General features: G+C 43.7%; 1 protein-coding gene across 1 annotated transcript in view; it reads left to right on the forward strand.

Annotated features, from left to right (window-relative positions):
* LOC307022521 (uncharacterized protein) overlaps window positions 1-14,246 on the forward strand; it is a 60,830-nt gene extending 46,584 nt beyond the window's left edge. Inside the window, exons 6-16 of the mRNA XM_079655338.1 lie at window positions 2,361-2,612; window positions 2,775-2,889; window positions 3,024-3,115; window positions 4,232-4,489; window positions 4,577-4,718; window positions 6,317-6,465; window positions 7,408-7,605; window positions 7,723-7,771; window positions 8,330-8,474; window positions 9,948-10,021; window positions 11,715-14,246. Coding sequence (XP_079511464.1) covers window positions 2,361-2,612; window positions 2,775-2,889; window positions 3,024-3,115; window positions 4,232-4,489; window positions 4,577-4,718; window positions 6,317-6,465; window positions 7,408-7,605; window positions 7,723-7,771; window positions 8,330-8,474; window positions 9,948-10,021; window positions 11,715-12,094 — 1,854 coding nt within the window. The 3' untranslated portion in view covers window positions 12,095-14,246. The remainder of the gene's footprint in view (window positions 1-2,360; window positions 2,613-2,774; window positions 2,890-3,023; window positions 3,116-4,231; window positions 4,490-4,576; window positions 4,719-6,316; window positions 6,466-7,407; window positions 7,606-7,722; window positions 7,772-8,329; window positions 8,475-9,947; window positions 10,022-11,714) is intronic.
* The last annotated feature ends 1,328 nt before the right edge of the window (window positions 14,247-15,574 follow it).

Consider the following 15,574-nt stretch of genomic DNA (forward strand, 5'->3'; position numbering starts at 1 on the left):
ATTTGTAAAAAAAAAAATGACGCCTTTAAAACAAAAGTTGCACGCATTGTTTTGTCTTGATGACTAACTGAGGCCTGTACTACGAAGCTGGTTCAACCTAAGCTGGATATGTTTGAATTAACCGGTTGGCCTAATCCAAAACATACGCGCTCTCGCTAAACGGTACTACGACGCGGGTTATCAAGTGGATCGCTCAAGCCAGCCGTGTCCTATCTAGTTAGGTGCGCGTTCACATGAAAGGGGTGGTATTTGGAGCATTCGACCAATCACAAACATGGACAAGCGTACTGACAGCGTAGCGTCATACTTCCTGAATGAAAAGTTATCTATAATATTAGACATATAAAGAAGTTAAACTTTAAACATCCATGACTTAAACACTTTATCCAGGATAAAAGCCACATAGCTGCACCTGCAAGGTGAATACAGCTGGTAAAAGAGTGTTTGAATGCGTACATTAACAGGTTTATTATATCACTGCCCCGTCTAAGACACGAGTGGATCTGACTTTAATTACATTTGACTCGAGTGTTTCGTCGACTTAATGTGTTTCTTAAAATAATACTTCTGCATACAGTATGTGACACTGTAAGTGTTGCACGGCCAGATACGGCTCAAGAAGCTGACTCAGATAAGGAGATATATGATACATTATGATGTGATATGCCGCGGACTGTACTGTTACTTTGATCCGGTTACTTATGTTGTGGCAGATATTTAAATAAGCTTTCTTAACGCTAATGTTATATTAGTCAGATTGCTCAGAAGATGGGAGGTGATATTCTATTAATGTTCACGTTCACACAGTAGGTGATTTTTGCCGGCCGTCTTTCCTGCAACGGCAGTTTTTCTGTATTTCCTTTCTCCTGTAATATGACTTGATCGCTTTAAACTCCGCACACTGAGCTCTGATTGGTCAGCAGGCAGTGCTTTCACTGAGTTGAGCTCTTAGCTTGCAACCTAACCTGCTCCGGGGCAGGTTAGCCGCTCAGCATAAGTTACCATGGAGATCTAGCCTGCTAAAAAGAGAACCAGTGTTGTAGGACCGGAAACCCAGAGTTTTTCCTGAAGTTAGTCGTCGAAGCGAAAATCCTGCTTCGTAGTAGAGGCCTCTGGCCTCCTACCTATGGACTTCCTCTTAAGGATTTGTTTTACTATTACAAAATGTCCACAAAATATTGCATTTGTGGTAATTTCAGTGAGTTTGTATCTCAGCACCTTACCATTGCACTCACCTGGCAAATAAGGCGAACTTAAGGGTTAACAGCTGCAACACATCCTGTGTGAACTTCACTTAAACATTTCTCACTGTTAGTCAGAATAATTAATGTGACAATTGTCATGTTGTGTATATAAAGTGGAAGTACATCATTGCGTGAAGCAATTTTCTTTAGGGTGAAATACCTTGAGTTAAAGGTCCCATGTCATGGCCATTTCTACTAATCATATTTCCATTGTTGAGGTCTTCTAGAATAGATTTAAATTGGCTTGTTGGAGCTCCTGCCCCCCCTCCCTGTGAGCCCAGTGTGCTCTGATTGGTCGGGACGTTGCGAGGCTCGTTGCGAGGGTCATTGCGAGGCTCATTGCGAGGCTCGTTGCGAGGCTCTATGCGAGGCTCGTTGCGAGGCTCTATGCGAGGCTCGTTGCGAGGCTCGTTGCTGCTCGCCGCTGCTTCGAGCTGCTGCAAGGAGCGGACAGGTTTCAGGGTTGGCGATACAGCGAGAACAAGCGAAACTCATCCTGAGCACACACAAACTCTCACAGCCGAAGTAAAAACAATAAGTGTGGCTTGATATTGAGTAAGAAAAAGGTTTATAACGCTGTGAGAATGGGTCTGTAGAGAGCATTTCTCCGCCATCCCAACTCGTCTATTACCAACGTTCAGGGAGCTCTATGCAAGTCAATGGGGACTCCCTGTTTGTTAGCCAAGGGACCCTGGTGTGTGAGGTGCTCCGCGGATTGGTCCATTTGGGCCAATCCGGTCATTTGTTGTTGATTTGGGTGTTCACACGTCACAAAACCCAGGAAGCAAACACAATAGAAAATGAGAAATCTCCAACGAGGCGTTCTGGGGCAGCATAGACTGTGTTAGAGTTATACTCGCTACAGGGTGTACTTTGAGGGTTTGTGACTCTACAGACCATTTACATGCAGAAAAACCTTCATAACAAGGGGACGGGTAATAACCGGAAAAGCATGACATGGGACCTTTAAGTGGGCGACTTTTCTTGCTTGTCTTGCTCTGGAAGTCTTTAGCGTTTGAAACAGATTCGCCTACACCTTTACTCCTGGAATGCTGGGCTGACATCGCTCTTTGTTCTCTTGTCTGACTTTCTTTTTATGCCCCCCCCCCCGCGCAGCTTGCCGCTCTCCTCCCGGCCCAGCAGCAGCTTCTCCTCCAGCAGGCTCAGGCTCAGCTCCTGGCCGCCGCCGTGCAGCAGTCCCACGCCGCTCACGCTGCCCACGCCGCCGCGCAGCAACAAGCCAACCAGCAGCACCAGCAGCAGAGCTTATCACAATCCCAGCAGCAGCAAATCAAGCAGGAACAAACGGTCCAAGTCCCGCCTCCACAGCAGATGGCTCTGACGCAGCCAATCCAGCTCACTGCCCAGGTACGATCCGCCAACAGTATGTTCCCTGATTGAAACACAAGGGTTAAGCATGTTACTGGCAAGTCACATCTTCAAATTTGTTGCCATCAAAATACTTTTCATTGTTCTTTAAAGCTAGTTTATCTTTACTTTTTAATAAAACCCCTCTGTGTGTTGTTTCAGGACATCCAGCAGCTGTTGCAGCTCCAGCAGCTGGTTCTGATGCCCAGTCATCATCTCCAGGGTCCTGCTCAGTTCCTCCTGTCTCAGCCCACGCAGGCACAGCAGCAGCAGCATGGTGAGGCCATCTTAAGAAAGCATATATCGTTATAGAACAATGAACTCCTACCTGATTGCTTTGCCTGTAGTTTGTTTAATAATTAGATGTAATGTTTGATTTGGTTTGTTAATTGGTCGTGCTTGCTTTCACAGCTTTACTCTCGACACCAAATCTGATCCAGCTACCTCAGCAAAGCCAAGGAGGACTACTGACAAGTCCACCTCGCCTGGGTCTCCAAGCACAGGTAGGGAAAATCTCCCTTTGTTAGAATGGGAGGGGAGAGATAGGCAGAGAACAAAGATCCAGATCCAAAGTACTGATCATAACTATCCGACAAGTTATTTTAATGCAAATCAAAAGCTAAATCTCTGCAAAACACACTTGATTTTTGTTGTTGTCCTTCAGGAGACACAAGTCATTTTATAATTCCAATAAAAAGGTGATACCTGCTGCTGCCAAAGAAAGGTGGCTGCTTTATTCAAAATGTATTCCATGGCAGGTTATTTTCATAATAGACGCAGAATCTTGATATATTCACACGGCTCACCTCGTGTCCTCAGCCTTTATCTTCTTTAACATAATGCATGAATGCATCCTCACACGTCCGAGCGGCCGTTATAGATTTTTTCATTATGCGTTGATGAAGTCATGTCAAACAGAAGGCCTGTGTTCCCCTATTGTTCGTGTATGTTATGCACAGAGACGATGAATGTAAATGACACGTGCAGCAGCAGGTTCCATGCATGATGTCTGCTCAATTAGTTGTCGCTCCCAAAGAGCACAGGGTCACATTCCTGCTTCCATGTGCACTCTTCTTCATCTCAGCCAACCTGAGGTTAAACTCTATCTCCAAATCTCACATTCATGGCATTTTTGACTATTAAGAACATGTAGGCAGGTTTTTTTGTGCATGATTCCTGTCAAATCTGTCAAATGTATCAATGCATCCAGGGAACAATTACTGTTGTTGTTTCTTTTGCATGTTCCCCAGCTGATAACCTCATATTTATTCACTGGGCAGTTTATTTGGGTTCATGAAAAGAGAGAATGCTTTTTGATGTCTTGACTGCATAGTAATGTAATAATTACTATAATAACACAAATTATAATAGAAGAAAATGAATGAGAAAAAAAACATTAATAATATTTTAATTATTAATATAGTAATTTAAAAAAGACCCAATTACAAAGTTCTTTCACATAAAAACAAAAAAAACACAATATGAAACGAAATTAAATAATTGCAACAACACCATCAGTTAAGAAAATGCTATAGGATAAAAGTGAGTTGATACAACTATCACTTGCATGTTTATGATTGCGATTGTTTATTTACCTCTCCCCCTTCCTCACATTCCAGAGGGAGAAGAGCAGCGATGTGCTCGGTGGGAGCAGCGGTGGCTCTATCGTTGCCACCAGCACCGGCGGAGTTGTGACTTCTGTTGGAACCCCTTCAGCCTCCAGCAGCTCAATGGCCTCCTCATTGACGCCTGGCTTAACTTCTGGAGGTCACGGGGGTCATGGGGGTCACTTGGGCGAAGAACCCAGCGATCTGGAGGAGCTGGAGCAGTTTGCCCGCACCTTCAAACAACGACGTATCAAGCTGGGATTCACCCAAGTAAAGAAACAGGGAGAAGAGGATGGGGGGCCAGTGTGTGTCTGTGTGTGTGAGTCGCAGCTGACATTGTTTATCTGTTTCCATCAGGGAGACGTCGGCGTTGCTATGGGCAAACTGTACGGAAACGACTTCAGCCAGACCACAATCTCCCGATTCGAAGCCCTCAATCTGAGCTTTAAGAACATGTGCAAACTGAAACCGCTGCTCGAGAAGTGGCTGAATGATGCAGGTAAACATCCAGGTCCGTCATCGTGACAGTCAAGGACGCAGAGTTTGATCCCTGCAATCAGTCATTTTAGTTTGTTTTGTTTGTAATACATTTATGTATAATTGAATCTATTTAGTTGACAGAGAGTACTCAGCGATGCTGTATTTCAGCAGTTATATTTAAGCAATAGCTCACGACAGGCCGTGGTATATGCTCATTATATCACAGCTAAGGGGCGTGGTTCGGCCCGACGCGAAGCGGAGGGTCGACAACGTGTTCACTTGTATAGGTTGAGGTTGTTCTAGGCTGTTGCTTGGCGTGGCGAGAATATTGCTCCACTTTCTCCGGTCCCCGAGATTGGGCTTCCAGTAGCTCTGGAGAGAGCTTTCGCACCTGTGGCCACTAACGGTCATAATTTCTCTGCTTTCTTTGTTTCAAGACCCGCATCAGAAAGCTTTTGAATGGTGGTACTTTTCCAGTTGGTCTACCTGCTCTTCACGTAGCTCTGCATGTCGTAGTTTAGGTGCTTTTTTTTCTGGAGATAGGCACTGCTCAATCCACTCCTCCATATAGTAAGACCCCCCCGGAGGTCGAAGTTAATCTTAAATGTTTCCATTTTATGCTTTGTAAGTTTGTTTCGTAACGGAAGAAATTTAAATATATTTATAAAACTGATAAGTCAAATCAAGCAATCTGATTGGTGGATAGCGTTTTTGCGGACCTCTTTGATTACAGATTTGAAAACATTGTTGCTTGCTTTAAAAGTAGCACAATTCATTATATTAAACCTTCGAAAGTATCTAGATATCCCTGCCCTAATGCCAAAGGAACTGCACACTGAATATGTTTTGCCGTTTGATGTCTATGTCTGGACCGCTGCGTCAAAAAGGAGGGCTTCTGCCCCGTTGCTTCTCCGCTGCTTTCTTGTTCCAGTATGAAAAGCAAACTGCAGGCAGTTTGCTTTTCAGCCCAACGGTATACTGTTTTTCTCAGACGCGGAGGGATACTGACTTGTTGTGAAAAGTAACTTACAATTCTACCCGTGATATACGCTCAGTATATCACGGCTAAGAACCAATCAGATTGCTTGATTTGACTTGTCCGTTTTATAAAAGTCTATACGTTTTATTGTTTTTTTGTTGTTGTCACTATATGAGTCATGTTCGAAAAACTGTATAGTTATTCATCTTAACGAACCTAACTCGTGTAGTTTGTTATTGGTCTTTGTGCGTGTGAATGGTCTGTAAAGGCTAACATCCTAAATGTTCCATCCTGAGGGGGTTTTTCTCTCACACACTCCCCCCCTGCCTGAACCGCCTCCATTGGACTCCTTTGTTTACTTCCGTAACATAATGGCATCACTATTTCACACTAGTGCTCCAACACATTGTACGTGCTAAGGAGCGAGACTCTTCTAAGCAGTTGAACTCATACAACAGAGCTGTCCAGCTAACCAATCAGAACAGACTGGGCTCTGGTTTCAGACAGAGGGTGAAAAGAGGTGCTGCATTTAAAACAAGTCCTTCTTGTCCTCCCTATGCGCTTTTTCCTTTGATTTTCGTGCATGTCTTAACTATTTCTCCCCTTCCTGTATCCCTATGTGTATCCCTCTCCAACAGAAATCATGGCGGTGGACAGCATGCTGCCCAGCCCCTCCTCTCTCTCCTCCCCCATGCTGGGCATCGAGGGTCTGTCAGGCCGTCGCAGGAAGAAACGCACTAGCATCGAGACCAACGTGCGAGTAGCCTTAGAGCGCAACTTCTGCATGGTAGGAGACTGACTTATTAAGTATGAAGAAAACTCTATCTCGAAGTCTTCACAGGGAGGCACCACAGATATGACCACCAAATGAAATCCTGGCATTTGTAGAGAAAGAAATCTCAATGCATATTCAATTTCTAAAAAAAATGGTGTTTATTGGAGTTCTCACCTGTACACAATTATGCCACTCGTAGATTCAAGAACGGAGTCTCATTGTATGTAGCAAAGTACTAAGTAAAAGTGCATTTAGACGTTTGAAATAAAAACCTTTTTTAAAAAAACGATTTTTGTCATTTTGACACAAAAACATTATTAAAGATTAATCCTAAAAATAAAGATAACATTCAATTGACTGTTATCAGTTGTTATCAGTACCATCTGCTCTTTCCTGCACTTTGTGAAACTGTCCGAGTTTTAAACACATGTTTAGCGTTAAAAAAAGGACCTGCTCGGTTAGGTTTAAGATAAGAACATGGTTTGTTACATACATAAGTAAGTAAATAACAAGTGTACTTACCTGGGCTGATATAAGTCAATATGTTGATTTATTGGGGGGTTTCACACAGGACATGAACAGTTGTCTCCTGGGAGAAATCCATGTGTTTATTGACCTATCTATCCACCCCCACCTCTTCCCTATGTGGACTTTTGAGCTCTTTATTTTACGCCACCTGACATCCAATTCTGATCCTCTCATAATCACTACAGCCACTGATCCAGCCTACCATGAACGCATATTAGTAATACGCCCTACTTAAGTTTGGAGGTCAAGTGTGGCCACAAGACTTTATATCTAAGCTACCTATGACAACTAATGACGGCCATTAAATCAGAAGATAAGATGAGCCAGGTTGTCATAATAGACCCCGAGTTTTTGCATATAAGGGTTAGGTAGGTTTGGTTTCATTATCTCCTATTCTGTAAATGTGTTCTATGCTTTCCTCCCCAGAACAATAAGCCTAACTCTGAGGAGATCTTGCTCATGGCGGACCAGCTCAACATGGAGAAGGAAGTGATTCGTGTTTGGTTCTGCAACCGCAGGCAGAAAGAGAAGCGCATCAACCCCTCCAGCAGCACCACCCCTCCCCTGCCCTGCCAGACCTCGCCTGTTGTGTCACACAGAGCTCCCTGCTACAGCCCGCACATGGTACAGCCCACCATACATCCGCTAACTCTTTCTTTAATTTTACACATCCTTATATTTGCTTCACACATGGATGGTATTTTCTCCTGACTTCTCTTTCCCTCTCTTCCTCTCCTCCAGATCTCGAGTCATGGTCTGTCCCAGGTCACCACCTGTCTCAGCACAACAGGTGAGCAGTAATTACTGTTTGTGTCTGTGTAGAATCTCCTCAATTACATATTAAAGGTCTGCGCGGCGCTTCCCAATTGTGTTTTTGGAACCCTGAGGTCGGTCACGGGAAGATTAAACTGGTCCTGGCGTTATTTGGAAGAAGTTGATGAAACGCCGAAGAATCATCACTTTAAAAAATCATTTCAGCGAGAGGAGATGGAAAACAATGATGTTTTTGTTGACAACCACATGGACGTTCTGGTCCCATCTTGAGTTGTTTTCCTCCCTGAGTCATGATTTATAGAGCTGGGCTTACAGTGTGAGTGATCCCAGGCTTCACTGATATGACAGATGGCCTGGCAGGTAACAAACACAGTAGGAAATGTATTGGCCCGTTGAGCCACGGATAATACAATCCAAACTTCTCTCTCCAGTCTGCAGCTGAACAGAGTTAAAGAAGACGCTGAAGAAGCTGTTGATGAAGATCTGTGTCACACAAGTGTTTATTTAGAAATAGCGCTGTAACTCATTCGCACTGCATGGCACCAACATCCCTCTTCTTCTTCTCTCCCCTCAGCCTCCAGTCCTTCGGCCTCCTGCCCCATGACTCCCGTCAGCTCGGCCGCAGCAGGCTCCACCTCTTCTTCTGTGACCTCCCCCCCTCACAGCACAGCTAGCCCCGCCCCTCCCAGCTTCGCCGGGGCCCTTGGGTTCAACACCGGGTGAGTGTTTATCTTGTGGTTATCGTTTAAAATGTAACATCGTTTAAGAAAATATTTTATCCAAAATTCAGAGAAATATGCATTTTCATCTCAGGACTAACAAAGTTTTTGGATGAAAGTAGAAGGAAAAAGTAGATCAACATAAAATGTGCGCTTAAAGCAAATGCGAAATTATCAAACATGTCTCAAACTAATAAATAATTTGGGTTTCTTAATTCGTATTATTGTAAAATTGCCCCAACTTTGAGACTTTATAAACACATATTTTGTCAAATCAATTAATTATTCAAATATAATATGAAGTTACAGCCCTAGATAAAAGAGAGAAACTTGTTTCATTTAAAATATATGGACTAATTCCTTTTAAAATATTTGTTGTTTAACTTGATCAACAAGTGTCAATATTTTATATGTTTTTCTACACATTATGGAGCATTTAACACCACCGGCAATACAAAACATGTTGAACTACACCTGAGACATGCTAAGCTGCATGTCGCAGAGAAATCTGAGGTATTCTGCTGTTAAAGGTCAGACTGCTGCAGCACCAGTTTGACTGCAAATCTGCATGAGACGCACACAAAGTGATATATGTACGGCATATACAGCAGGTAGGGCATGCAGAAACATGTGAGGAACTGCTAGGGCCTCCATTACACATTACAAATGGCTGTGTCACAATTTAACCAGGATCTTGTGGCTTTTTGCTTCTTTGGTCACATGCCATCTTCTGAGAGCCAAGGGTGACAGGAAGTTCAAGTTCCAGTTTATTTAAAATTGACTGGTGGAATAAGTTATTGCATATCAAATTAATTATATGGATTTGATAATATTGCCTTTGTGTGGTAAAAAAAACAAAACATTGCGGTTGTGACATTCCTACATCAATTACAAGGCAAGAGTTTAAAACGTCTGCATAACTGATGAGTACATTGGAAGAACATCACTTAAAGAAGCACTATTTCCCTTTCCTGTAGTGAGTTATATGGGTTTTTGTGAATGATCCGCAGAGGCTAAAATCCCCATGTTACTTCCAGAGGGAGTTTCTCTCCCACACACTCCCTCCCCCTGTCTGAAATACATTGGACTACTTTGTTTACTTCTGCTACATAGTGACAGCACTACCTAACACTCGTGTTTCTATTGGCTAGCGCTCCAACACATTTTACGTGATAGGCTAAGGGGTGAGACATCTCTAAGTGGTTGACCAATCACAACAGAGGCGGCCAGCTAACCAATCAGAGCAGACTTGGCTCTGGTTTCAGACAGAGGGTGAAAAGAGGTGCTGCAGCACAGGCAGTATGAGAAAAATAAAGAGCTTTTTGAGCATTAAAGCATGGAAACATGTCACAGTAGAGACACAAAACAAAAATATGAACCTGACAATGGGCATAATAGGGCCCCTTTAACCTGTCAAATCCTTTTCTAAGTGTGAATTTCCCTATGTGAACTTGCGGTCGATCCACGTTTCAGGAACACAATGATGGGACTAAGCACAGGGATGACCCAGGCCCTCATTGGCAGCAATTCCCTGGCTACCATGCAAGGTGTGTGTGCATGTAAGTGTGTCGGTGCATGCAGCCCGTCCCCTCCAGCCTAGCGAGTCTTCATGAGTCTCCATTTTCTAAAGACCACTTCCCATTTCACCCTTCATCCATTCTGTCCAAAATGAATTTCCTTGCAGCCTCACAGGACAGTAGCCGACAGCTAACGCGGCTCAGTCCTCCTCCTCCTCCTCCTCCTCCTCCTCCTCCTCCTCAGCACAAACTTTGTGAATTGCTCAGTATGGTGAAAGATTCAATTTGATTCTCATACAATAGCCTGCTATTATCACAGAGTGACAAGAGCCCCTTATGGCAAAGCTTAGGAGGCCAAGTCAGCTTACAGTAAACAGTTGAACAGGCACAATCCCCTCCCTCTCAATATCCAGGCCTGGTGGCTAAATAGCCAGTTTCCACTCAGAAATCTCCTTTTTTAAATCAATTAAGCATCACGAATAAGGTTTGTTGAGCTCCGCTTTGAATCCTTCCTGTGATCCATCTGCCTATAGCGCCGATTCAGACCTTCTCGCTGTGTTCGCTGCCATTCAGAGGCAGCCCCCTCCAGGCCGTGTGTTGATGAGAAGGATACAGTCTGTTATGGAAACTGCAGCTCTGGCTCTCACACAGCTATAGGCTGAGGGAGGGGGAGAAAGAGAAGCCTTGATGAAAAGAGGGGGTTGAAATGTAGTGTTGACATGAAAAGGATTTGCGGTTTGAACCCCTCAGGGGCCACACACACGCTATGAATGTTTACACTCCTGGTGCTGCAATGGATTATAGTGTTGACGTTTACACTGGAATTCAAAAGTTGGCATGTGTCACTCTCACTGATATACAGGTTATTCTGCAGAGAGATCAAATATTATTTTCAGTTATGGGGTCTCATTGCAATATAGTATAATGATGCCTGGAACATTTCAATATAATATCTAAAGTAAACTAACAGGTCACCTCCTACAGTAAAACCTGTCCTGTGCATATAGTCAAAAGTAAATGTTCACTCTTTAATAAACATTCAACTCAGTTCTCATCATTCCTTTCACCATGTGTAGTGAATAGCCATCTCCATCTTCATCCTGTCTGTCACTAACACTCAGTGTCGTTGCATTATATGGTTGAGTATTCATCCCCTGAAAATGTCAGTAGAAATATGTTCATCTGTAAGAATGACCATAACATTGATACTTCATTGTAAATGTGTCTGTAGCATTGAAAATAGGTTTAATGTCCCTTAATGCGCAGAATACATTGCTGTTTTGAAAGGAACTATGGAAATGATTCTGGTATTTGTTTGAAAATAGTTTCATTGTGAATTGGGTGAACCGACAGGACGACTAATAATAATATTTGGTATTCTATCGAGGAGACGATGTATTGGAAACGTTCCTAGTTTCTGTGTTTCTAGTCATTGTGCAGATTCCCCCTGTTACTGATGTGTCTACTTCCTCTCTTCAAATCTTCACTCCTTTTTCTCCTCTTCTTCAATTCTCCCTTTGGTCATCTTCCTCTTCACCTCTCCTTCTTTCCACGGTCTTTCTGACTTCTCTTTATCATTTGTTGCCTTGTTTGTCGTTTTCTATTTCTATCGCTCTGCTTTCTTTCTATCTTTTTGTCGCTCATCTTTCTCCTCCTCTCTTGTACCTCTCGTTCCATCTTCCTGCTCTTCCTCCCTCCCTGTCCTCGCTCTTCTTCCTCACAGCCCTAGTGTCGAGCAGTGGTCAGCTTCCCATCACCAGTCTGGATGGGGGGGCAGCCCACATGCTCCTGGGTGGGCCTGGGGGTACCGGCGTCCCTCCATCCCTTCGCTCCTCACTCTTCCTCAATCATCCAGCCCTCCTCCCCATGGTGACGGGCTCCATGGCGACAGCCTCCACGACTGCCATGTCCCTGGCCAGCAGCAGCAGCGGGGGTGGTGGCCTGAGACTCCCCTTCCCCCAGTCCCCCCCCCCTGGCACCAGCAGCCTCATGAGCCCCACCACATGCCACGAGGAGTCCGCTTCTCCATGTTCAAGTCCCGCCTCTTTCTGTTCCTTCAGCGAAGCCTCACCTCCGCCCCTGGGAGGGGCCATGGCCGACTGATCTCTGACTGACAGCCAAAGCATCCTATCAGAGGAGGACGAGGAGGAGGAAGAGTTTAAGGAGCTTTAAGAAATCTAAATGTACAACCTCGCCTTTCAACCAAAGCCATCTCTCTGTCTGATCCATCTCCGCTTTCGTCTCTCTCTTTCTCCCCGCTGAAGTCTTCTGAAGCCAAAAATATACACGGACGGATGACGGGAGGAAGCAAAGAGAGAGGGATGATGGAGGGGTTAGAGAGACCTGCAGAACAGAGGGGGAGGATTTGAAACCAAATAATGATCTACAGCTGGAGAGGTGGCACTGAGGAGTGTTTTTGCTCGGCATCGGGGAAACGGAACAGCATGCTTTTTATCGGCTGGAGAAAAAATGAAACTCGATGAGGGCAGGGATGAGAAGCGAAACTGTGTGTGAGAAATGGGAGGCAAAGAGAAAAGACTTGTTTAACAAGCTCAGAAAGGTCATGTGGTTGCAACCAAATTTAAAAAGAAAATGATGCTAGAGGGAAACACACTTACTTACAAAGATGAATAACCAAAATCTCCAAATACCAAAAACTGTAAACCAAAAAACTACAAACGGAGAGAAAAGCTTTAGTTCAGAAAGACTTTCTGATCTGTCCAGGTTCAGTTCATACTCCATACAAACATTTCCCATTTCACTCAGGATTCCTTTATCCTCTTTTTTAGTTTTAAAAGCATTTATTTTCTATTAGGTTTTTATTTATCACTTTTATAATACTATTTCTTGCCAAATATGTGCGTTCAATGTTTCACAGCTGATCCCAGATGCAGGATGTCTGACTACCTCTTAACAGCTTGACAGTGATGAACACAGCTTACATCAGAGTGTTTGTTTTAACCAGCCTGTCGTGACAGACGGGTGGGGTTTACTATGTAGCAAAACCCACCCTTCTGGTACGTGAATAGGATAAAACAGACATTACGTTAAAATCCCATTTGACTGAGTTAAAAATTACTTTTTTTGGTTGTTTAGCTGTTTAAAAGATTCAGATTATTTGGAGGGATTATTTAAAACCTATTTTTCTTTTTAATCACCATTATCATCATCACCAATGTTCTCATTAATATTGTTCTTGTTCAAACCGAGGTATACACACTGCACAAAGATGATACCACCGGCAGATGTAGACAGTCTTGGGATTTTATTCAGCATTATAGGTCGTCTTTTATTTATTATCACCCCATACCATCGCCATGTCATCTTCCAGACTGCTCATCTACCACCAGACAGTCACTCTTGGATACCAAAGCATCGCCTCCGGCAGCGTAGTCTCTTGATTCGCCCGGGAGACGAGTGTCCAGACAAAACCTCAGCCTTGTCAAAGGGAACACACACACACACACACACACACACACACACACACACACACACACACACACACACACACACACACACACACACACACACACACACACACACACACACACACACACACACACACACACACACACACACACACACACACACACACACTACAAGCATAAGAAGGAGTTCAAACCAAAAAAAAAAAAGAACAAAAGAAAAAGGTGAAGCACCGGCTTTCCCCTAACTGCCCCCAAACCCCTGCCCTCCATCCCTCCCTCCCATCCGCCCCTCTCCTTTGTCTCCAAAGATCAGATCAAAAGGCCAAAAGAAGAGAGGAGAAGAAGAAGAGGAGGAGAAGCGGTCAGGAGCGAAGGAGCCGAAGGTAAAAAAGCTGCAGGGGGAAAGAAGAAGAAGGAAGAGGAGCAGGAGGAGGTGCGCTCGAAGCGGCGGACCACAAAACCAAAAAGTAACCCAAAACCAAAAGCTACTACTACTGCTACTTATGATGTATGAGTGACTGAACCGTAACTAAACCAAATACAAACAAAGAGAGGGAGGACGAGGGGAGAAAAGGGGGGAGAAAGGCCCTGTCTGTCTGTTTGTCTTCGCTGTGATTGCTGTTCTTGTCTCGGCAGACAGAAATCGTTCCCTCCCTCCCTCCCTCTGCCAGCGACCTCGGCTTTGTTCTCACTTTCCTTTTTTCCTGGATGGATAAAAATATGGAATAACCTCAAAAAACTGACTTTGAGAATATATATATTTTTGTTTTTGCTTACCATAGTGTGTCTGTTACTGATGTATGAATTTTTCTCATTGCTTTCTAATTATTATGCGGCGGGAGGGAAGGGGGGAGGGGCGGGTTTTGGCGACGTGTTGCCTACTTTCATATCTTCTTGTCTTTTCGGTTGTGCTCTGGATTTTTTTTGATTTGTTGGACAGAACTGTGAACATGTAGCCTCCAAGTAGTTTTTTAAAAGTTGATCCAGAATGTTGTGAAAAAGCCAAAACTGAAAACCAAAAGCAAATCTTTTTAGACATACAACCAAACCAAATAGAACAACCAAACCAATGCACAAGGTGTACAAGAGGTGTGTGTGTGTGTGTGTGTGTGTGTGTGTGTGTGTGTGTGTGTGTGTGTGTGCGTGCGTGCGTGCGTGCGTGCGTGCGTGCGTGCGTGCGTGCGTGTGTGTACGTGCATGTGTGTGTACGTGCGTGTGTGTGTGTGTGTGTGTGTGTGTGTGTGTGTGCGTGCGTGCGTGCGTGCGTGCGTGCGTGCGTGCGTGTACGTGCATGTGTGTGTACGTGCATGTGTGTGTACGTGCATGTGTGTGTGTGTGTGTCTGTGTGCTTGTGTGAGCATGTGTCGGTGTAAGATAATTCAACTGTAAAACACAACAATACCCTCTTCTGTCACATGCAGGACAAAATAACATCACTGAATGCTTATTTTGGACGGTTAAAGCAAAGCTGGTTTTCAACCTGGACCCGTTTTCATACAGTTTTCACTTCCAACTTTGTTTCTCTGCAGGCTTTAAAAGCAGAACATGTACAATAGAAACTCCAAAAGTGAAACCCATCGGACTCCAAGTAAAGTTGAGTTTATTTATGATCAGATAACCTTGAATATGTATTTAAGCAGTGGGCTTAAGCAGTGGGCTTCTGAAGCTTGACTGCCTCTGTCATTCATATCTTTTAACAGATACAGATGTTAAAAGTTTAAACATGTTGAAAAAACACTTTTAGCCACATATAGCTTTTAGAGAGTGAAAAAGAAAGTCCAAAGACTTCACTGTTGGTTTGAAATAACATACATTTATTATCAAACTGCAAACCATATTGTAAGCAATTGTACACGACATTGTGTATTCTTGTTCATTTCAGAATGATTGAAAATCACATCCTTTGTTTCTCCCCAAAGTTATTGTAAGAATATGGGTTACATGTTCACAAGTTATGTGACCCCGAAAACAGACTTAGAATCTTTAAAAGGCCAATAAATGCAGGACTCCGTGATCTTCGTTCAGATCTAAAATCACACATTTTCCTTGAACGCATCACCATAGTGAGAACAGGCGTTTTCATGTATTGAAATGCTGAAGCAAACCAGTAGTCAAATGTCTAAAAACTGGATTTATACTTTAATAAATTATGACT

The sequence above is a fragment of the Notothenia rossii genome, assembly GCF_949606895.1.
Source record: "Notothenia rossii genome assembly, chromosome: 10".
NCBI lineage: Eukaryota > Metazoa > Chordata > Actinopteri > Perciformes > Nototheniidae > Notothenia > Notothenia rossii.